General features: G+C 46.9%; 1 protein-coding gene across 31 annotated transcripts in view; it reads left to right on the top strand.

The window, feature by feature from the left end:
* FMNL3 (formin like 3) overlaps nucleotides 1–22,818 on the top strand; it is a 62,758-nt gene that overhangs the window by 19,282 nt on the left and 20,658 nt on the right. For 28 of the 31 annotated variants that reach the window (XR_013401039.1, XR_013401037.1, XR_013401038.1 and 25 more), the window contains 3 exons: nucleotides 20,066–20,149; nucleotides 22,418–22,498; nucleotides 22,718–22,794. Coding sequence is in view for 23 of the 31 variants with exons in the window: in XM_077954070.1 (XP_077810196.1) it covers nucleotides 20,066–20,149; nucleotides 22,418–22,498; nucleotides 22,718–22,794 (242 nt within the window). In the remaining 8 variants the exon portion in view is untranslated. Of the gene's footprint in view, nucleotides 1–18,356; nucleotides 18,499–20,065; nucleotides 20,150–22,417; nucleotides 22,499–22,717; nucleotides 22,795–22,818 lie in introns of those variants that run through there. The other 3 variants (XM_028829456.2, XM_077954064.1, XM_077954071.1) reach the window with 3 other exon arrangements.

Here is a 22,818-nt window from a genome sequence, read left to right as displayed (position 1 = left end):
ACAAGCCAGAAGGAGCAGTGCCTCTTCTAGGCTAAGCTGGCCCCAGTGTTTGGCGTGCCTACCAGTGGCTGGAGCCTATAATTTGATGGGTTGGCTGGTTATAAAAATAAAAAGTGTGACCTATAACTATAGCTGAGTGGATTCAGTGAAGAGGGAGCTTTTAATTTGCAGAGGTTCTAGACTGTACTTAACTGGAGGAAAAATGTGTCTCCTCCCTGGGTGCTGCTCCATTTTCTCTCTTTAATACTTGCTCTGGGGTGGGTTAGGGTTTGTGGGCCTGGGAATGAGATGTGGAGGACTTTAGGGAGATATTTGGAAGAGATGTTAGGATTCAACAACAGGTTGATAGGGCTTTCTGGGAAGTAGGCATTATTCAGTCTTGCTTCTCATGTAGCACCACTAGGATGGAAGCAGAGTTTTAAAATGTTTGCATGATCACTTATTTATTCATTCAACAACTATTTATTGAGTGTTTACTCCGTATTTTAGACATTAGTGATACCACAGGGAACAAAAAAGACAAACCAGTCTCATAGCATTTGCATTGCTGTTGGGAAGAACAGTAAACAAATTTACAGGTATATAATATAATGTTAAGTAGCAAGAAGTACCATGAAGAAAAAGAAGGTAAGATAAAGAGATAGATGGTCATTGGGTGTTATAGCCGGGTGTGGTGGCATGTGCCTGTAGTCCCAGCTGCTTGGGAGGCTGAGGCAGGAGGATCCTCTGAGTTCCAGAGGTTGAGTCCAGCCTGGGCAACCCCGTCTCTTAAAAAATAAGAGAGAGGCCAGGCGTGGTGGCTCATGCCTGTAATGCCACTTTGGGAGGCCAAGGCGGGTGGATCACGAGGTCAAGAGATCAAGGTCATCCTGGCCAACATGGTGAAACCTCGTCTCTACTAAAAATACAAAAATTTTTTTTTTTTTTTTTTTTTTTTTTTGAGACGGAGTCTCGCTCTGTCGCCCAGGCTGGAGTGCAGTGGCGCGATCTCGGCTCACTGCAAGCTCCGCCTCCCGGGTTCACGCCATTCTCCTGCCTCAGCCTCCCGAGTAGCTGGGACTACAGGCGCCCACAACCGCGCCCGGCTAATTTTTTGTATTTTTAGTAGAGACCGGGTTTCACCGTGGTCTCGATCTCCTGACCTTGTGATCCGCCCATCTCGGCCTCCCAAAGCGCTGGGATTACAGGCGTGAGCCACCGCGCCCGGCCAAAAATACAAAAATTAACCGGGCGTGGTGGTGGGTGCCTGTAGTCCCAGCTACTCTGGAGGCTGAGGCAGGAGAATCGCTTGAACCTGGGAGGCGGAGGTTGCAGTGGGCCGAGATCGCGCCACTGCACTCCAGCCTGGTGACAGAGCGAGACTCCGTCTCAGAAAAGAAAAAAAAAAAAGTAATGGGGAAGATATTCAGATAAGATGGTAAGATTATCAGGCAGTTTTGGGGGTTGAGCTATAAGAGAAGGTGAAACTTTCCATGAACTTTGGATCCCAGTGCCTGAGTATGTCTCCGAGGAAGGGGCTCCCTATGGCACTGCAGCCAGTCTGGGTGGGGATCAGAGTCAGTACTCATCTGGGGGTCCAACTGGTTCCTAGCCCCAGGTGGGCCCCAGCCAGAGCCTGTGGTTGCTTCTTCCTGGCTCCAGTTGTCAGAACTGTCTGCAGGGCTGGGCAGGGTGCTGATTAACTGTAAAGAGATACTTGTCTTTCCTAGGCTTCTCAAGTCTGATTCTCAAGATTTCCTGAAGTCACTCTGCGTGTTCTGGTCTTGAAGAGAAATACGAAGTCTGGTCTGGGAAGCAGCTGCAAGGAGTGTAGGGATGGATTCTTTCTGCCCATGTCTAGGTGCTCAGCCCGGCCTTTTGTAAGAGTTTTGGGGCTCAGTGACTGGCATAAAGGGTGCTCAATACTTTTTTGTTTTGTTTTGAGACAGAGTCTTGCTCTGTCGCCCAGGCTGGAGTGCAGTGGTGCAATCTCTGCTCAATGCAAGCTCCTCCCAGGTTCACTCCATTCTCCTTCCTCGGCCTCCCTAGTAACTGGGACTACAGGCACCCGCCACCACGCCTAATTTTTTTGTATTTTTAGTAGAGACAGGGTTTCACCGTGTTAGCCAGGATGGTCTTCATCTCCTGACCTCATGATCCACCTGCCTCGGCCTCCCAAAGTGCTGGAATTACAGGTGTGAGCCACTCTGCCCGGCCAGGATGCTCAATACATTTTAAGTAGAAGGCTGGACACAGTGGCTCATGCCTGTAATCCCAGCACTTTGGAAGGCTGAGGCGGGAGGATCGCTTGGGCCCAAGATATTGAGGCTGCAGTACGCTATGATCATGCCACTGCACTCAAGCCTGGGTGACAAAGTGAGACCCTGTCTCAAACCCTCCCCCACAAAAAACCAAAACATTTTAAATAGAATTTTTTATTTATTTATTTATTTATGTAATTTTGAGACTGAGTCTCGCTGTGTCGCGCAGGGTGGAGCGCAGTGGCGCAATCTCAGCTCACTGCAACCTCCACCTCCCAGGTTCAAGTGATTCTTGTGTCTCAGCCTCCCAAGTTGCTGGGATTTCAGGCGCCCGCCACCATGCCTGGCTAATTTTTGTATTTTTAGTAGAGATGGGGTTTCAGCATGTTGGCCAGGCTGGTCTCAAACTCCTGACCTCAAGTGATCTGCCTGCCTTGTCCTCCCAGAGTGCTGGGATTACAGGTGTGAGCCACCACACCCAGCCTTAAATAGAAATATTATTTGAAGGTCATTAACCTCTTGAATCAGAGATCTGATATTGAGGAGCCTAACAAAAATATTTAAGAAATAAGAATTATTGTTGAAGGGTAGAGACTGTTTCTCGGTACCTCGAAGTTGTAAAGTCACTGAATGGCATGTACTAGTCACCTTTGTTTTCTACTTAATAATGTTGGCCTAGTCATGACCTTTCCACAGGCTTTAGGGACCTCCAGGTACTGGGGTAATTCTTGACTTTTGTTGGCCTGCACTTTAGCACATTTTGTCTCTTGTGCAGCTGTGGAGGGACCTTATTATTATTTTTTTATTATTATTTATTTATTTATTTATTTTTTTTTTTGAGACAGGGTCTTGCTCTGTCACCCAGTCTGGAGTCCAGTGGCACTATCTTGGCTCACTGCAACCTCCACCTCCTGGGTTCAGGTGATCTTCCTGCCTCAGCCTGCCAAGTAGCTGGGACTACAGGCAGCGCCACCACGCCCAGCTAGGGGTATCACCATGTTGCTTAGGCTGGTCTCGATCTTCTGGGCTCAAGTGATCTGCCTGCCTCAGCCTCCCAGAGTGTTGGGATTACAGGCATGAGCCACTGCTCCTGGCCTGGACCTTATTTTAAAAGCCTTCTGAACTGGGGGCATTTACCAAGGTTAAAACCATCATACACCAGCTGAGGTTGAGACCTGTGCTCCTGGGATTTTATTGAACTCTGGGGTGGTAGAGTTGCTTTTATATGGGCTCATTTTGTAGACTGGAGATCACATACTCCCCTTCCTTCAATGCCAGCCCTGAAGTGAGGCCCAGACAATGTTCTAGAATGGATGGGCCAGAGATATCTAACCAGGAAAGAGCATCTTTGTTTGGACCCCTTCTGTGTCCAGAGTATGCTTGGGCCCCTTACTTTGGACAGACTTCTCGTTTGTGGTTGTGGTTATTTTGTTTTTACTTGCCACTCAGCAGAATCAACATCACATAAGCACTCATTATCCTCAGGCCCTTGGCAGGCAGGGCACTTGGTGAATCTGCTCCCTCGTGAAGTGCTCATGTCTGCAGATTATTTTCTGATGGCATCTGGCATGAGTTCCAGATTGATGGTCCAATAGCAGCTATTAATTGCTCCCTTTGGACTTGTTTAATTATTGCTGGCATGGTGACTGACTAAGGAATTAAGAATCTCTTGTGCATTTATGGGGCAACAGCTCCCGGTGGCGTCCCAAAGCATTAATCTTTCATTTCCCTAGAATATCCTTGTTAAAAGTTTTGAGCATCATCTCAGAAGCTGGAGGATAACCAGCTAGACAGTGTCCAGTAGCATTTGGCTTCTCAGTTGATTCTTTCCAAGAATTGTAAAGAAAGTATCTAGTGCTTGTTGCCCACAGATCCAGGGCAATGTCAAGTTGGTGTCGTAGGAGTACAAAAGCCCTACCAGCTGCTTCTGATTGTATTGGAGGCAAGAGGGCAGAGAGAGCCTTATTCTGTGGCAGGGCAGCTAAAGAGTCACATCAGCACTCAGGAGGGCCTCTGAGGTGGTTAACTGAGAATGGTTAAGGTGTCATTTTGCCTGCCTAGAGACAGAGAGGGGGCAAGATAGTAGCCCTCAAAGACTCACCAAGTGCAGCCTAGTACTCATTCACTCAACAAGTGCTTAGAATTCTGTTAAGAGCTAGAGAAAGGTGACTAAGACAGTCATCCTGCCCCCAGGAGTTCAGTCTGGAGAGGGAGACAAACACATTAAACATGTAATTATAACATACAGCTGTCTAAGTGCAATTCTGTAGAGATGCAGGAAGCATCGGGAGAGCACAGTTGAGAGGTGGGCTTGGGGAATATTGCCCAGAGAAGGAAATCTCTGCTGGCTGAAAGGGTATTTAGGAGTAGGACAGAAGTTTGGGAAAGAAAGCATTCCAGGTAGAGAGGACAGCATGAGCAGAGGCATTAAATCGAGACAGCATGATGTGTTCAGAGAACCCTCACAGAGCTGCTCAGTGCCGTTGAAGTGTGAAGTGTAAGGCAGAGACTCATGGTAGGCAGGGCTAAAGTGGTAAGGAGGGTTTTGAATGCCATGTGGAAGAGACTGTACTTCATGTGTTTCATAGTCAGATTGGGAGTTGTGGGTAGGTCAGTCTGGCAACCACGGGAGGGACCAGAATTGGAGGTGGGCAGCTGAGTGGAAGGCCTTTACTCTGTGGTGGTGATGATGGGAGCCTAAACTGGGACAAGTTTGCACAATGGAGATGATGGGACAGTCAGGTAAATGTTAACTATTAATAAACAGTTAAATTTTAATGACTGATTAGATTTTATTTCGATTTTTGACGGCTGATTAGATTTTACATTGTGAGGATAGAGATGAGGGAGAAGGGAGGCATTGAGGATGGCACCCAGATTTCTAGCTTGCTAGATTAGAGTTAACGACTCTAACGAGGGAACACAGTAGAAGAAATACGTTAGAAGGAAAAGTGATGAGGCCACTTTGAGACACATGAGGTTGCAAAGACTGTGGAAGTCTGGGTGGAATGTCTAATGGGAGTTGAATATTTAAAGCTGAATCTCAAAGGAGAAGTCTGGGATGAAAATACATATTTGAGAGTCATCTATGCCTACTCTCAATAAAAATGTGAGCTTTTCTCCAGTCTCACAGCACAGCCCTTCAGTGATGGGGAGGGACAACTCCTAGGACTTACGTAATGTCACAAGGAGAGAAGCACAGTTGTTGAGAAGAGTAGTTAGTTGCGGGGGCCGAAAACAGATTTGTGGCAGAAGTGGACCCAAGGAAGTTAGGAGACAGTTGAGGAAGTGAGGAATCTGATTTGAGGCGGGAACACTAGAGATAACCTGGCAAAATCTCTCCCATATCTCTCCATCGATAACAAAACCGTGGCCCCAGAAGGTTAGAATTGTCCCAGATCACTCAGCTGCTCAAATAGCAGAGCAGCTTAGTGACTTGACTTTGTTTCACTAAGTTCTGGTCTCGGTTTTCCTGTGAATCCCCTGGGTGGCTATTGGTTTCTTGATTTTATCTTTTGAAGGGGCAAGGGTGCAACTGCTCTTACCTACAGAATTATTAGATCACATGAGATGAGGGAATTGTACTTTACGTATGTTTAACCTATACTATTCAACTATACATATATACTCTTTTATACATTTTAAAGTACTATGAAATTAGGCTGGGCAGAGTGGCTCATACCTGTGATTTCACTGTTTCAGGAGGCCAAGGCAGGAGGATCAGTTGAGACCAGGAGTTCAAGACCAGCCTGGGCAACATAGCAAGACCTTGTCTCAACCAAAATAAAAAATTAAAATAGCCATGATGGCACACACCTGTAGTCTCAGCTACTTGGGAGGCTGACATGGAAGGATTGTGTCAGTCCAGGAGTTCAAGGTTACAGTGAGTTGTGGTCATGCTGGTATACTCTGTCTCTAAAAAAATAGTATGAGGGCCAGGCGCGGTGGCTCACGCCTGTAATCCCAGCACTTTGGGAGGCCGAGGTGGGCAGATCACGAAGTCAGGAGATTGAGACCATCCTGGCTAACACAGTGAAACCCCATATCTACTAAAAATACAAAAACTTAGTTGGGTGTGGTGGGGGCCGCCTGTAGTTCCAGCTACTTGGGAGGCTGAGGCAGGAGAATGGCGTGAACCCGGGAGACGGAGCTTGCAGTGAGCGGAGATCGCACCACTGCACTCCAGCCTGTGCGACAGAGCGAGACTCTATCTCTCACACACACACCCACACAAAAACAAAAGTATGAAATTGTATTTTGCATATGTACTTAAAAGCTAACTTGAGTCAAATGTGACTCCTGGAGTAGGTCATTCCAGTTACCACTTACAGAGTCTTTCTCCTGTGCCAGGTACTGTGCAAAATCCCTTTTATTCTGTATAAGAGGTGGATATTATCCATATTTTGTAGATGAAGACACTGAAGTTCAAAGAAATGTCATAGCTTGCCCTGGTTGGGCACAGTGGGTCACACTTGTAATTCTAGCACTTTGGGAGGACAAAGTGGGAGGATTGCTTGAGGTCAGGAGTTCAAGATCAGCCTGGGCAACATAGCAAAGCCCCATCTCTACAAAAAGTGAAAAAAAAAAAAAATTAGCCAAGCATGGTGGCACATGCCTGTAGTCCTAGCTACTTGGAGGCTAAGGTGGGAGGATCACTTGAGCACATGAGTTTGGGACTGCAGGGAGCTATAATCGCACCACTGCACTCCAGCCTGGGCAGCAGAACGAGAACTTTCCGACTGTCTCATGAAAAGTAACAGGATTCAAATCCAGGTCATCCCTGATTCCAAAGCCTGTGCTGTTCTGGAAAGTTTAAAATGCTACTCAGATGTAAGGGATTTGTCACCAGGTTGTGTCCAAGATGACCGATTCCTTGTCTCTGTGCTGTGCACAGTCTCTGTCTTCCTCTGTGAAGCCTTGAACTTCAGATGTTCAGCACACATACTTGGTTAAGCTGGTTTCATTAGGTTGTGCAGAATAGGGAGGCATTGTGTAATGATCAACCAAAGCCAGTCAGATAAATCAAGTTGGACCTTCTCAAGTTAGAAAAAGAGGTTTTCTTTGTAAGGAGATGGGCAAACATGGTAGAAAAGCCTGTTTGTTGGAGGTCACATATCTGGGTTTGAATTTGGGTCCTGCTACTTTCTGTGTAACCTTGAGCCAGTTGGTCTCAAATTCTTAATTCCCTCAATCAGTTAAACAGGTATAATATTTACCTCCAGTGGTTATTGAGAATAGTAAGTGAGAGAATGTGAGAAAAGTGCCTGGCATATAAGAGATGCGCAGTAATGTTTTTCATCCCTGTTCCCTGAGTGAATATAACACTTAGGACACCAGACATTTCCAAGAAGCAGAGAAGATTTGGGTCGTGGGGAGGGAACTCTCAAAGGCTAAGTCCAAAGAGGTGTTTTTTACTACTAGCTGGACAATCAAACGAGTTGTAAAAAAGCTGGAACAACTCAAAAATAGCATTGGGCTGTGGGTAGCCTAGACCTCTATGTCAAGTTCTGGCCTTCAAAGCGTGAGAGGGGACAACATTGGGAGGACAGCTCATGGATCTAGAGCAGACTGAGGTCATTATGATTCCTCCCAAAAGAGGACAGAAGCACTGAGGCACTGAGGATGTACCTCCATTTGAAAGCAAGGAGAGGCAGGACTTGTAGAGCCTCTCCCTGGCTGATAGAACTTGTGACAGATGTGTGCCTGTGCCAAACGTCAGTTTATCTTTCTATAAAGCAGGGGTCATGCCTCTCCCACAAGTAGGAAGGGATTCATTAAGTTTTATGGCTTTATAATAAGCTGTTAGATGTGTCATGAGATTCATGGAAAGCCAGAGCTGGGCCCTAGGCCGGTGTACTGGGTTCTACCCCCCAAAATGGCCTCTGCTGTCCCTTTGGGCAGCCCACAGTATCTATTAAGCTTTTTCTGTGTGCCAGGCCTACTTGTCTAGGAACAAGTGTATTCAAGGCAAAATCCTCAAGGAGCTTATAGTCTAGTTCAGGAAATAATATAAAATGTGAAAAATGAATAACAATAAGAGAGAATTGACTTTTCCATGAAATCTTGTAATTGAAGGGTCTGGCACCATCCTGGCCCAGAGTAGATGTTTATAAGCTTCAGGTTCCCCCTTCTTTGTAAATACAAGAGTTATCACAAGGCAAAACAGGTCCCCCAGTTGGCACAATGCATGGTACATAGAAGACATGAATGTTACTGGGTGTGGTGGCCTACGCCTGTAATCCCAACACTTTGGGAAGTCAAAGTGGGTGGATTGCGTGAGCCTGGGAGTTCGAGACCAGCGTGGGCAACGTGGTGAAACCCGTCTCTACCAAAATAAATTTACACAGGCATGATGGTGAGTGCCTGCAGTCCCAGCTACTGGGGAAGCTATATCACCTGAGCCCAAGAGGTCGAGGCTGCAGTGAGCCTAGATCTTGCCACTGCACTCCAGCCTGGGTGATGGAGTGAGACCCTGTCTCAAAAAAAAAAAGACACAAATGCTGTTCAAAGAATGATTGAATATGAGTGCTAATGGGAGGTTAGAGCAGAAAACCCACAGAAATTCAGAGGAAGGATGCACAGAGATCTGGGTGGTTTGGGAGAGGTTCCATGAGGAAAGTTGAAATGGTACTGATTGGTCCTGAAGGATGCATACAATTTGGAAAAGTGCAAGGGCTAATACAATTAATTGTCTCAGAGGAGACATTGTGAGGAGTTAAAAGCTCAGACTTTGGGTCAGACCTGGGTTCAAATCCCAGCTCCACCATATGCTTGCTTTGTGATGTGGGGCAAGTTCCATGGCCTTTCTAGGCCTTTGTTTCCTTGCTTGTAAAATAGGGATAATGATAGTCCCTACTTCATAGGACTTTATATCATCGTTTTTAGAATTAGATGAGATAATTCATATAGAGTGCTTATCACAGCTCTGTCAATAAATGTTAGCTTTTTTCATTATTACTGTTTTCATTTTAGTAGTGTTATTATTATTATCCTACTTATGCCACCTACTTACTTAACTCATCATATCCTTTATCACCTGACTTTTCTGCCTGCTGTAATTTCTTCATACATACTTTCATGCCTTTGTAGTAAATCACTTACAGACTCCTGGATTTGTAATGGTGTTTTGTGTTGCCATGTATTTGCGAATACTGTCTCCTTGCCTAGAATATCACCATCTTCCCTTCTGCTCTTGCCTTTTTCTGATTCCTTCCTGCTTGATGTTTAAGACTAACTCTAGGTGGGGTGCTGTGGCTCATGCCTGTAATCTTAAAACTTTGGGAGGCCGAGGTGGGTGGATCGCTTGAGTCCAGGAGTTCGAGACCAGCCTGGCCAACGTGGCAAAACCTTGTCTCTACTAAAAAAACAAAAATTAACCAGGTGTGGTGTTGAGTACCTGTAGTCCCAGCTACTTGAGGGGCTGAGGCAGGAGGATCGCTTGAACCTGGGAGGTCGAGGCTGCAGTGAGCCAAGATTGTGCCACTGCACTTCAACCTGGATGACAAAGTGAGACCTTGTCTCAAAAAAAAAAAAAAAAAAAAAAAAAAATTGCCGGGTGCAGTGGCTCACGCCTGTAATCCCAGCACTTTGGGAGGCTGAAGTGAGTGGATCACGAGGTCAGGAGCTTGAGACCAGACTGGCCAACATAGTGAAACCCCATCTCCACTAAAAATATAAAAATTAGCTGGGCATTGTGGCGTGTGCCCGTAGTCCCAGCTCCTCAGGAGGCTGAGGCAGGAGAATCACTTGAACCCAGAAGGCAGAGGTTGTGATAAGCCAAGATCACACCACTGCACTCCAGCCTGGGCAACAGAGTGAGACTCTGTCTCAAAAAAAAAAAAAAAATAGGCCAGGTGCGGTGGCTCACACCTGTAATCCCAGCACTTTGGGAGGCCAAGGCGGGCATATCACAAGGTCAGGAGATCGAGACCGTCCTGGCTAACACTGTGAAACCCCATCTCTACTAAAAATACAAAAAATTAGCCGGGCATGGTGGTGAGCACCTGTAGTCCCAGCTACTCGGGAGGCTAAGGCAGGAGAATGGCATGAACCCAGAAGGCGGAGCTTGCAGTGAGCCGAGATCGCACCACTGCACTCCAGTCTGGGCGACAGAGCGAGACTCTGTCTCAAAATAAATAAAATAAAATAAAATAAATCCTGTGACATTTCTTTCAGGAAGCCTTATGCCTTACTTGACTCCACAGTCTAATTAGATGTTACCTCCTTGGGATCCCACAGTACTGTATGTGCCTCTTTCACAGCAACGCTGTCTATACTGACCCCTGATTTGCATGTCTATCTTTCCTCAGGATATAAACTTTCTGAATGTAGTGACCATACTCTGTTTATTTTGATACTGCCAAATTCTAGCTTGTGCTTGGCATAGAGTTGTTTCCCAGCTAAATGTTGAATAAAAAACCAAACCAAAAAAACATAGCTAGTATTATGTGTGACATTTACTATATAGGTTCTGATTTAAATTATTTACATATATTAACTTATTTAATAATCACAGCAACACTATGGGGTAAGTACCTCCATTTTACAGGTAAGGAAACTGAGGCTTGCAGAGATTAAATAACTCTCCCAAAGCCACACAGCTAGTAAGTGGTGAAGCCAGTATTCAAACCCAGGCAGTGTGGCTTCACAGTTAGTGCTTTAACCACTACATTGTATATGTGCCTCTAGGAGTGTCACTGAGATTTATGATAAACATATATATTGATTGTCCAAGAAAAGGTGAAGAAACTTTAACCATAAGTCACAATTCCATGAACACATTTTAAAATAATTAGTAAATGTGCAGAGACACTGTTGGGAGAGTGGATGTTACTCTCTCATTTATGAAGGATTTGCTAGAGATGGTAGATTTCACCTGTTGTGAATTGGAGGAGAAGCATGGCTGGCAATTCAAAAGGAGGTAGTGTCTCTGGGGTACAATGGAGTAAACAACTTAGGGATATATGAATGAATATATGAAGGAACATGTGAATGGAGAAATTCGATTTGCCCAATCTTTATTGCTCACCTATTATAGTGCTAAACAAGCTGATGATGATTCCTGTGCTTAGAAGCCTGTGTTCTAGCAGGTTATAAGAAGATGAGTCTGGTTAAAGAGAAGAGCAGGGAAGTGGCTTAGATTATGGCATAAACTGAAGACAGAGTTGAAACTCAGAATGAAAAGTAGGAGTTTGCTGAGGGGAAAGCAATATATAAAGTGATTTGGGCTATAGAACATAAGACAGATTATAGATAAGAGAGCCCAGAAATAGTAAGGACAGTGGTAAAAAGTTAAAGGATCCTCCCTTTACCCAGTTAGCCAGGAGACTGAGTAAGGGACTTGGTGGTGGGAGTGGTAGGAGCAGGATCAATCACTTACTTATTAAGCACCTGCACATGATTCAAAGAAGGGTAAGACATGGCCCCTTCCCTTAAGGAGTTTATGTTCTTTCTAGTTGTGAATAGAGAAAACATGTGCAAAAAAACCCCCACTATGAAACATTCAATTTGTGCTAAAGGTCCATGGTATCAGTGTCCTGGTATTTTCTCTCTTGTTATTTCATCCATGTGGATTTCATTTCCAAAGTCACTTCATGGTCTAAAATAGTTGTTGAAGGTTCAGCCACTGTTTGTATTCCAACTAGCTAGAAGCAGAAAGGAGAAAAGAAGGGTATATTCCCTCCCTTTAGTGACACTTCTCAGAAGTTGTGCACACGACTTCTGTTTACATCCCACATGGTCACATAGCCATACCTAAATGCAAGGGAAGCCATACCTAAATACCTAAATGCAAGCCATACCTAAATGCAAGGGAAGCTGAGAAATGTATCAATTCTAGGCTGTCAAGTGTCCAACTCAACACTGGAGGTTCACTACTAAGGAAGAGGAGGAGAAGAGGTCAGGGGATAACAGGCAGGTCTCTGCCATTTTATTCTTTAAATATTATGCTTGGAGCTCAAGAGAGGGGCTGATTATTTTAGGTTGGGTAGTCAGAGCTGCTGGATTTTAAGTCAGGTAGTAAGTAGTAGGTAGGGAGTCAGAAGATTGGGGAAACATCAATAACAAGCAAATCCTGGGGTTAAGGAGTGGGAAGAGTGGCTGTCCCCGGAGAGAGAGATTCCACAGAGTGGGAGAGGATGAGGTTGGTCAGAGAAGCTGGGGCCAGCCTGGAGAGAATCTTACCTCAGAAGCTCAAGATGCTAACAGCAATAGGCCAAGGAGCTCAGGTTTTCTCATATAAATGGTAAGGAGTCAAAAAAGATTTCTGAACCAAGGAGAAACATGATTTATGTGCTTAGAAGTTTGAAAGTTTCATTCATGTGCAGGATGGCAGGGAGGAAAGTACTGGAAGTAGGGATGCCAGCTAGAAGCTTATCCCAGAGGGCGGCGAGTGAACAATAACGGCCTATCCAGGTGGTGACAGTGGGAACAGAAGGGGAAGTATAGATGAGAGACCTTGGGAGGGAGACTCACTGGGCCTGTTGGTATGGGGAGAGAGGAAATGTGACCCCAGAAATACTGTGTCCTCTGAGAGGTAGCACTGCCCATTGGGCTCCCCAGGTGGGAGGACAGAACCTCATGAAGAGAGGGAGGTCGTTTGGTTGGCTGCAGGGAGAATGCGAGGCTTTGCCCCAAGACTCCTTGGCTTTGGAAAATAAGCTGCCCCCAGCGGAATAGTTTCCATTCTGCGTAACTGGGGAGTGTGTGGGTCTGGCTAACCACGAGGAGGGGCCGAGGAGCCAATAGACAGATCAAGTTGCTGTGGCAGTAGTTTTTTACTAGGGCCTGGGTGCTCAGTTGGGAAGCGCTGACAGAAGCTCCTATTGGAGATTATGTATTTTTTGACTGGGCAGGCCAGAAAGGGTGGCCTTAATCAGGGTTTGGGGGCCTCAGGGTTACCTGCAGAGGTTATCTGATGTCAGGTATGAGGCCAACAGTGTGGCAAAGGGAAGAGTTTGAGGCTTTACCAACTTTGGGGACATGGCCAATTTCCTTTGCCTTCTCAGGATCCAGTGGAGGAATTCTCTAGGGTGAAGAAGAGGCCCCGGGGGTATAATTGTATTTAGAAAAAGCCATCTCTTTGTTTGAATGATGCTGGTCTTTTAGGACCTCTCCTTTATCCAACTTCCCTGGTGTGAACTGCAGAGCTCAACCAGAGACATCTGGTGAATCCATTTCTTTTTCTTCCAGGCTGCTCAGGGACTTGGCCCGTAACTGCTCAGCAAGTCATTTCTGGTTACAGAGTCCTCAGTGACCACAGAAGCACGTTCTCCAGACATGGTTCCGAGCCTGTGAGAGCTGGCTTTTCCCTGGCAGCTCATCCCCAAAGTGGTAGTTTCAATTAAACAAAAACAGCAAGCCAGATCTAAGCTACTACAGACACTTAAGGAGCACCCACTTTTCTTATGCCTTTTGTCATGTGGTACCTAAGCAGTTTGTTCAGATGTCTAATAGGGCAGCTGGGGCCTAGAGAAAGCTGTGTGTGGCTAGACTTGTATTATACTCACATGCTCCTGCGTGTGGGATGACATAAGGAGGGAGATGAGCAGTAATGGGGAACTGCCCTCGGGAGGCTGTAGAGTTGGGCAGGACCAGGGCTGGAAGCCTAGAGTCCAGGGAGGTAACTGCTGCCTTCCACCTTTTCTGTTCTTGAGTACTTTGGTGTGGTGGTGGGGTGGTACAGCTGAAGTGTTTGCCCCTACTCTATCAAGGCAGGGCAGGGGGTTGCCTGTCCTTCCAGCCAAGTGTCATTGACTGTTCTGTGATTTCCTTTCTGCCACAGGATATAGATCTTTGCCCAGAACCTTTCACAGTTGACTCAGCCCATTTCAGGCTGTGTGTCTCAAGTTATCTTCTCCAGACCTGGGCTCTGGAGAGGAGGATGGGAGGGAGTCAAGGCAAGGAGAGCAGTCTTGAGCTTTGTCTCCCCAGGTTGGCGGCGAAGCCAGGCTTGGCCTTGGTCTGTGAGAGCTGCAGTGAGATCTGACCATCCATCTGTTCCATTTCCTTCCCTGTGCTACCCCAGCCAGTCACAATGCTGGGGAAAAGTGTGGGTGTTTGGAGGGGCTGCCGTGCTTCTCATGTCTGGACCTTTTAAAATTTTAGCTCTTGGACCTTTGATCAAACTCTCTGATTTTTTTGATTCTCTTTTACAAAGGATTGCAGTTTTGTGGGGAGTTAGAAGGAGCTGTGCTGGAACAATGAGATAAACAAACAGTGACATGGAGGCGGCGGCAGCGGCAGCAGCAGCAGCGGCGGCGGCGGCGGCGGCGGCGGCGTAGGCAATGGGCTGGCCCGGCTGGCCTGCCGTCTGGGCGGGCTGGGTGGAGGAGGACTCCCGCCCTGCACACTAGCCAGCTGGCTTGTGTTAAAGCGCTGGCTGAAAATAACTCTCATTGTCTGGGAGCTGCTACTGCGGCAGGACTGGCTGTGGCCGCCAAGGGGCCAAGGCAGCAGGAGCTGGTACCTCCCACCTCCTTGGGCTCTCGCCCTTTGGGAGCAGTGCCCAACTGGCCACAGCTGTGCCTACTGCCCACCAGTAGAGACATGTGGAGGCCGTTCCTTACACTCTGTCCTTTTGGCAGCTAGTAATGGGCCTTTGTGCCTTGTGTTGCCTGCTTTGCCATTGGCTTGGGGCAGATCTGTTGGTTTGTGAGGGGGATCCTAGTGGGAACATGGGAACATGGGGTGGGAGCACAGTGTTACAGCTCCTCCTTCAGCAGTCTTCTGGACTTCCAAATTTTGTGTCCTCTTGCCACTTTCCATCTCTGCTCATCTGCTCAATGGGCTGATTTGTGGATGCCAGGGAGGACTTGGACCTGCGGTCAGGGGCTCAGCAGCACGTTGAGAAGTGTGTGGTGCCCAGGACGGCATTCATTTAATCTGTGGGGCAGTTTCAGATTCAGTTTCTCAGGACTCCCTGTCCCCATGGGCTGAGCATGGGGGCTGAGGCTACCATACTTGGAGAAGACAGCCATAGGAAACCTGGTGGGAGGTGGTTCAAGAGGGAAAACATTAATAAAACTACCTCTCACTTTCTGTATTTTCTCAAAACAAACAGTCCCTGCTGGAGCTTCCCTAAAGCCTCCAGTTTCTTTCTCAGGAACGTTACAAACGTCTCTCTCCCTGTCTCTCGAAGCTGTGCCATTTTGGTCTCTGTTCCTAAGATATATCATGATTGGGACCAACAAAAACAGTTGGGAATTTTTGGTGGTTCCTATTTCTGTTTGTTGGGTTTTCCCCAGGCCTGGCTCAAGAAAACTGTCAGAGTAGGGGCGAGTCCCAGAGCAGAGCTCACAGCATTGAAGGAAACTCCAAACCCGACCGGCATTTCCCTTCCCCTGCAGTGGGAAGGAAACGAGGAGGGGCTCACTGGGCTGAGGGTGCAGATCGGGAAAGGGAAGGGAACCTCTGCCACCAGAACTGCCTCCCTCCTCCTTGGCTTGACTGGGGCTGTCAGGGGTCAGGTGGAGAGTTAGGAAACCTTGCTGGAGGAACCGGGCCCTTGCTCACATGCACCTCAGTGTGCAGGGAGATTTGCCTGGCCTCAAACTGGCAGTAAAACCAGAGGAGCCTTGCTGGAAAGGCACCAGCTCCATGCCTTTAGGCTTCTTCCCGTTATAGGTTTTTATTATTAGATGTTTTGCTGGTTCCCTGTGATTTAGGAATCACTCCCAGAGTTGCTTTCAGTTTGAATTCATCTTCCACTTTTCCTCACATCTCCTATTGTAACTGTTTTGGCTGTGACTTACCTCCCTTACTTCTTCCTTGGAGTCTCTTGCCATGTCCCCCACCCCTCAGGATAATGATATTTAAATTGGCACCTAGTCTTAGAGGAAGCCAGAGCAGTTATCAGTGAAAGGCTAATGGATTGCTCTGTAGGCAGAATGTTGAGAAGCAATTGCTGAAGGTGGGATGGAGGCAGAGAGAGAGAGACAGCCTAGAAGCAAAAGGGCAGGTCCCTCAGACATCAGAACATTACACAAGATTTTCAGGAGGAAGTGGGGTGGGGACTGTGTTGAACACCCACAGTGTTCCAGACACATACAGACATAAAATATTTATCATTTAATCCTCAGTTAAAACCCTGTGAAGTAGTGAGATTATCTCCAGTTTATGGATGCGTTCACCAAGGCTCCATAACTCTGAAGAGCCCAAAGTTGATCTTGGGCCCTCTGACTTCACCCACATTTAGTGCCCTCTCCTTTCCAAGACAGCTACTGCCTCCTTTCTGCTCAGCAAGGGTCTCGATGAGGAGTTAGCAAGAACTTAACTCAGCTTCTGCCTTCTTGGAGCCTACAGTCTCTGGAACCACTGAATAAAAAATATCAAGGAAACAAACCCTTTTGACTGAGACCGGAACTGTGTCAAGTTTGCTCCTTTGCTGTCCCCGGAACTCAGGAAGTTGTCATTCCTAAGGGCAGAGTGGCTTCCTCAGGACATTGGAGCCCTGCCAGACTCACACACATTATCAGGTGGAGGCAAAAGCCCTGATGCCCTTGTCTAGCAGGAAGACAACTGTCCGGGCCAGGCTCTGGTTTATGCCCCCTTGGCAGGTGGCTCCCACTGGCAGCCAGTAACCCGTTTCTTCTGAGAATGCTGGAGCTTGGGGAAATTCCCCTTACCCATCTCCTTCCCCATCACACTTCAGCCCAGAAGAAGCAGAGAAGTCTGAGACCACTGTCAAGAAAGTGCCACCCAAAGCTCTAGACAGGAGGATGTGGCTGTGGTCAGAGCAGATTCATGCCTCTACCACCTGTTTCCATAATTCGGGGTCACTCCTTCCTGGGGATCTAGAGTTTGACCGGGTCTCTGCTGTGCCTCTTCCATGCTCTTAGGCTGGGACTACCCAAGGGAGTGACTTTGCCCAGTTTTTCAAACCGAGGGGACCAAGTGTTTCCTCCTCAGTTCACCTGGTGGAGAAGTGTAAGCCACAGCAGGTGACAGTGGGTGGCTGAGGGAGGAAGTTGGCATAGACAGGATGTGATGTCTGCCACAGCAGTGCCAGGCTGCCCCCTCCCCCATTCCAGCAGCTTTCTTCCAGGGGAGACAACAGAACTATTTTCATGGCACAGACTTAGGAGAAATGGTCAGATGGCAGCGATGTGTTTAGGATATGCACAGAGCCAGGACCAGTCCTGAGGACTGTTTCTGCTCAGTTCTGTCTTGAGTTCAGCTGGCAGCAGCCTGGCCCCAGTTAGGCTGAGTTAGGAGACCTGCTCTGGGTTGACCTTTGAGTCCTTGTTTTGTTGAGGCCTCTTGCTCCTATCCTGCTGTCCACACGGATATGCTGAGATTGACCCTTAACAAAGTAGTTTCAGAGAGAACATTCCAGGCTTGTGTTTGACCATCTTGCCATCCATACTACATAGACTGTGAGGAGGACTCAGCCTCACTTTCCTGTGGAAGTTCAGGCAGATGCATGGGGCAGCAGGAACCATAGGGAGAGGTGTGATGTGGGGCTCTCTTCCCCTTCTTTGTTTCTCTCACCTGCCCCACTTTATAAATTCTTCCATGTATAAATTCCTTGGCCGGGCGCGGTGGCTCACGCCTGTAATCCCAGCACTTTGGGAGGCCGAGACGGGCGGATCACAAGGTCAGGAGATCGAGACCATCCTGGCTAACACGGCGAAACCCCGTCTCTACTAGTAAAAACACAAAAAAATTAGCCGGGCGAGGTGGCGGCGCCTGTGGTCCCAGCTACTCAGGAGGCTGAGGCAGGAGAATGGCGGGAACCCGGGAGGCAGAGCTTGCAGTGAGCTGAGATCGCGCCACTGCACTCCAGCCTGGGCAACAGAGCGAGACTCCGTCTCAAAAAAAAATAAAATAAAATAAAATAAATTCCAACCGAAGACTTCAACCCTACTTCCTTTTTGAGCCATAGTGACCTCATTTCCAGCTAGTAGCTGGGCTTGTAGCTCAGACCTGGGACCTCTTACACATGGTTTATTATCACCTTACTGCCCCCACTAGATGCATGTTGGGAGCTGGAGATGGTAAGAATAGACATAGCACTTTAGGGGCTAGATGAGTATACAGCTGATTTAAGAGTATATCTGCGTTATGTTTATAATAAATAGATAGTGTGACAGAATAAATGTTTAAGGATTTTCTTTTGATTCCATCAAAAGTTGGAGGACCTCCTTCTAGGATTTGTTTGCTTCTTCTGGAATAATGCAGGGCCTATGTGACTCCTCAGGGACCCTGGATGCACACAGTTCATGTCCCCAGGGATGAGAATGCCAAGAACTGGGCAGAGGTAAATGAAGTGGTCATGCTTGGGTTACCAGAGAGTTAGAGCTGAACTTGGACAGTAGCTAAAGGAGAGAAGGATGAGAGGCAGCCTTCTAGGTGTCTGGCACTATGCTCGGGAAGAAGCTGAATTTGTGGGAAGTCACATGGGTTATCATGCAGCTGCAACACCTCGGGTAGGGGATCATATTTGATTCAAGATTACCAGGGAGCAGGTACAGTGATCTGATTAAAGTGTCAGACTGCCTTTAGTCTTTTTTGTTTGTGTGTTTTGTTTTCTTTGAGATGGAATATTTCTCTGTTGCTTAGGCTGGAGTGCAGTGGCGTGATCTTGGCTCACTGCAGCCTCCACCTCCTAGGTTCAAGCAATTCTTGTGCCTTGGCAACCTGAGTAGCTGGGATTACAGGTGTGCACTACTGCGCCCAGCTAATTTTTGTATTTTTGGTAGAGACGGGATTTTGCTATGTTGGCCAGGTTGGTCTTGAACTCCTGGCCCCAAGTGATCTGCCTGCCTTGGCCTCCCAAAGTGCTGTGATTACAGGTATGAGCTACTGCATCTGGCCCAGACTGCCTTTAGAGGTAAGGGCTGTGACCTGGAACAAAGACAGCCAGACTGATGAGAAGAAAGGTTTGGCTGAATGGGGATAAAGGTAGGGAACGTAGCCTCTAGCATGGGTAGGGCTAGTCCATGGATGAAGTCCTTAGGCTTCACCTACTCATTCTCTCATACCTTATTCAGTCACCAAACAGTGGTGAACAAAATAAAATGATTCCTGGGCTGTCCTTCAAATAGCCTATATTAGAGTGGCTTGCCAAGGGGTTAGGGTGCTTTGCGGTGTCTTAATTAATTGGGAGATGTGTCATTAGTAATTTGCTACTAACAATTAAAGTCTGGTACTTTTGTGAATTTTTGCCTAAATATTTTTTTCCTAAAAAAATTTAAGCAGTTATCTTCATGCTAATGTTCTTCTCATTCACTTGTATGCTGATATGGGCAAGAGGGTCACAGTTATAGCATCTACATAGGTTGTGGGTGGCTCAGGATTCACCCATGGGAGTGGGTGTTGTAGGCAAGTTACCTGTCTCTCAGGTTGTGGGGGAAAAGCAAACTGAAAAAAATTGCTGCTTTAACCTGGTGGCTTTTCAAATTTTTTGACCCGTCTCATGTTCCCATCACATTTTATGGTATGATGTATGTATATGACACATTTGTGTATATACATAAAATATAAAAGAAACTAAAGCTTCACAAAGCATTATTTATACTTCCTATTTGCAATGAATTCTGGTATCTTCTATTTTAATCTGCTCGTTTTCATTTAAAATAGAGTTAATTTTGACTCATTAAACTGATTCTACGACCAGAGGTTTGGAAAACATTGCTCAACCAAACTCAACTAAATATGAAGGGGAGGCTGGAGGACTGCTCCACTTTTCCAAGCTTGCCTTATCAGCGATGGAGTGTCAGGGTGAAGTCTGAGGGCCCAGTAGCAGAAAGGTGTGGGCGGTCTAGTCTTTCTCTTTTCCAGATGAGGGGAGGTTTCAGCCTTGTTGACTCAGGTTCTCTCCTCAGAGCTCCATGAACCTGCCTCCAGACAAGGCCCGGCTTCTGCGGCAGTATGACAATGAGAAGAAGTGGGATTTGATCTGTGACCAGGTATGGGGTTTCGGAAAGAGGAGGGAGGTGGGGAGTTGTGCCTTGGGCTAGGTAAAGCTGTGGGGCCAGAGACATTGAGTGCAGCTCTGGGTCCCTTGAGGAACCCTGGCCTAAGCTTGGCCTCATCTGTGTTCACTTTCTTTTCCAAGAAGATTCTCGTAACAGAGACAGAGCTAGCAGGCCAAGTTCTCCTCTAGCTCCCACAAAGAGCTGTCTTGATTTCTTCCAATGGGCAATAGTATAAGGGGGTTTGTATAGATCAGGGGTATAGGATTGGCTGTGCAGGTTCAGGGCTATGCCTGGCAGGGTGCTCAAAGGACTGTTGATCTCTCACTCTGTCTTAGCCCTGGCAAATAGCAGGGTCTTTCTCATTATCTCGGGGCCTCTAGGAATGAGAAGCCCCAGGCTCTAGTCTTTTGTTCCAAAATCTCAGAAGAGTCAAGGTCTGAAAACTCTCCCTACATGAACTGTGTTGAAAGCTAGAAGAGAATAGAAATCATTACTTTGCTCAGAGTTGAGAATCTTCTAACACATATGACCTGGCTCTTTCCCTTGCATGCATTTGAAGATCATGAGTCACAAGTCTGTGAACTCAGACAGGCCTGTATGCAGGGCTGGGAGAGTTACCTTTTACCTTTTTACATCTTGGTAGAGATGGAAGTATCTGGCAGTGTGGGTAGTGTGTTTACCCAGCACTTTGCCATGTGCAGTTTTATTATTTCTTTTCAGGCTCTGGGTGAAATAATAATAGGTAATGTTTATTGAGTGCTTGTTATGGACCAAGTACTCAACACACTGAAATACCTCATTTAGTCGTCACAGAACCCTCTGAGGAAGGCAGTGTTGGCATTTTACAAATGAAGAACCCAAGGCTCAGTAACTTGCCTAATGCTAGTAAGTGATGAAGCCAGGGCTGAGCTCCGGCAAGCAGATGCCAAGTCTGTGCTAACTGTTCTGTTCCACCGCCTCCCCAGGTCATGCTGCTTGACATAAGCTAGGAGTATGCTTCAGGGATCTTAGTCCAAGTCCCTTCTCCACCAAAGGTCAATTTCCTTGTGTTCTGCATTAAGAGGAGTTGGTTAGCACCTGCTTGGGGTTTGGAGAATAGTAACCCTTTGGTATTGAGGTTCTTTAATTGATGATCTCTCAGTCTTTTCTAGGTCAATTTCAGCTGTTTCTCAGACCTTTCGTTTTTTTCTTCTATTTGTCTTTAGGTCCTATTCTCTAACATTATATCATTCTCCTGGACATTTTTCAGCCCCTCCACTCTTCAGATATCCAGCTCTTCAGATATCTTGGTGGTGGCAGCCCTAATAGGACCAGAATGCCAAGGGGTACTCCCTGAGTTTCTTTTTGGGTCAGATGAAGGGGTTGGGCCAAAGTAGGGCGTGGTCCCAGGCTCTATGTAGAAGGGAATCGAGGGATGACCTTGCTGAACGCAGCCTTCAGTATTTGAGGTTGCTTTGGATTGCTGGGGTCTGGGCAAGGAGCAGTGTTTGCAGCCCTGAGCTGTGTCAGCTCAGCAAAACCATTCCAGTCCCAACCGCAGAGTTCATTGCTGAGAAAGTTGGATTCTACAAGGCCAAGCTCCTCTCCCCTTGGCATTCCTAACCCATATCCATTAGTTGGCCAGGCAGTGAACAGCATTTCCCAATCATATCTTTTTTTTCTTTCTTTTCTTAGAGAGGGATCACACTCTGTTGCCCAGGCTAGAGTGCAATGGCATGATCATATCTTACTGTAGCCTCAAACTCCTGGGCTCAAGGGATCCTCCCACCTCAGCCTAAGTAGCCAGGGCTACAGGCATGTGGTAACCACCATGCCTGGCTAATTTTTTAAAGTTTTTTTGTAGAGACAGAGTCTTTCTATGTTATCCAGACTATTCTGAAACTCCTGGCCTCAAGCAGTCTTCCTGCCTTGGCCTCCTAAGCCCAATCAATTATGTCTTTGTTTTGGGTGCTATTCACAACTCTGTAATCCTCAATATCTTTGTAGCAAGCAGCACACTTTAAAAATACTTTTTGACATAGAAAAACATTTTAGGCTCAGGGAGCACTAATTGGAGGCGGAGGAGATGGCAACAGATGGCAACACCTGGGGATAAGTCAAGGAAGGTAACCTCAAGTTTAGGTGATGTCTAGAGCCAGGTGACAACTTGAAGAGGCTGAGTCCCCTCACACTGAACACTATGAGTGCTCTTCTTCCTCAGTGCCCTCCTCAGGTCTCTGGTTGTCTTTGTGGATACGCATATGCATGTTTCCCTTACAGGAACGATTCCAGGTGAAGAATCCTCCCCACACTTACATTCAGAAACTCCAGAGCTTCTTGGACCCCAGCGTAACTCGGAAGGTGAAGTATGAGGCAGAGAGGCCCCGTCTTGCCAGCCTTTATAGTCCTGTGGGGTTTGGGGGCAAACCCTTTGACTTGGATATTGGACATCTGTTTCTGAGCCTTGGGAGCTGGATTTCAGGGTTCTGTGGCCAGGGGCCTGGAATGGCTGGCCAGTAATGGAGGGAAAATCTATAACTGCCCTCTTGTATTCTTCTCCTTCTCTACCCTTTTTTACAGAAGTTCAGGAGGAGGGTGCAGGAGTCAACCAAAGTACTAAGGGAGCTGGAGATCTCTCTTCGCACCAACCACATTGGGTGAGTTGGATTGGCCACAGTAGC

This window comes from Macaca mulatta, chromosome 11 (genome assembly GCF_049350105.2).
Source record: "Macaca mulatta isolate MMU2019108-1 chromosome 11, T2T-MMU8v2.0, whole genome shotgun sequence".
Taxonomy (NCBI): domain Eukaryota; kingdom Metazoa; phylum Chordata; class Mammalia; order Primates; family Cercopithecidae; genus Macaca; species Macaca mulatta.
Note: the sequence above shows the minus strand (reverse complement) of the source record. Positions and strands in the feature narration are given on the sequence as shown.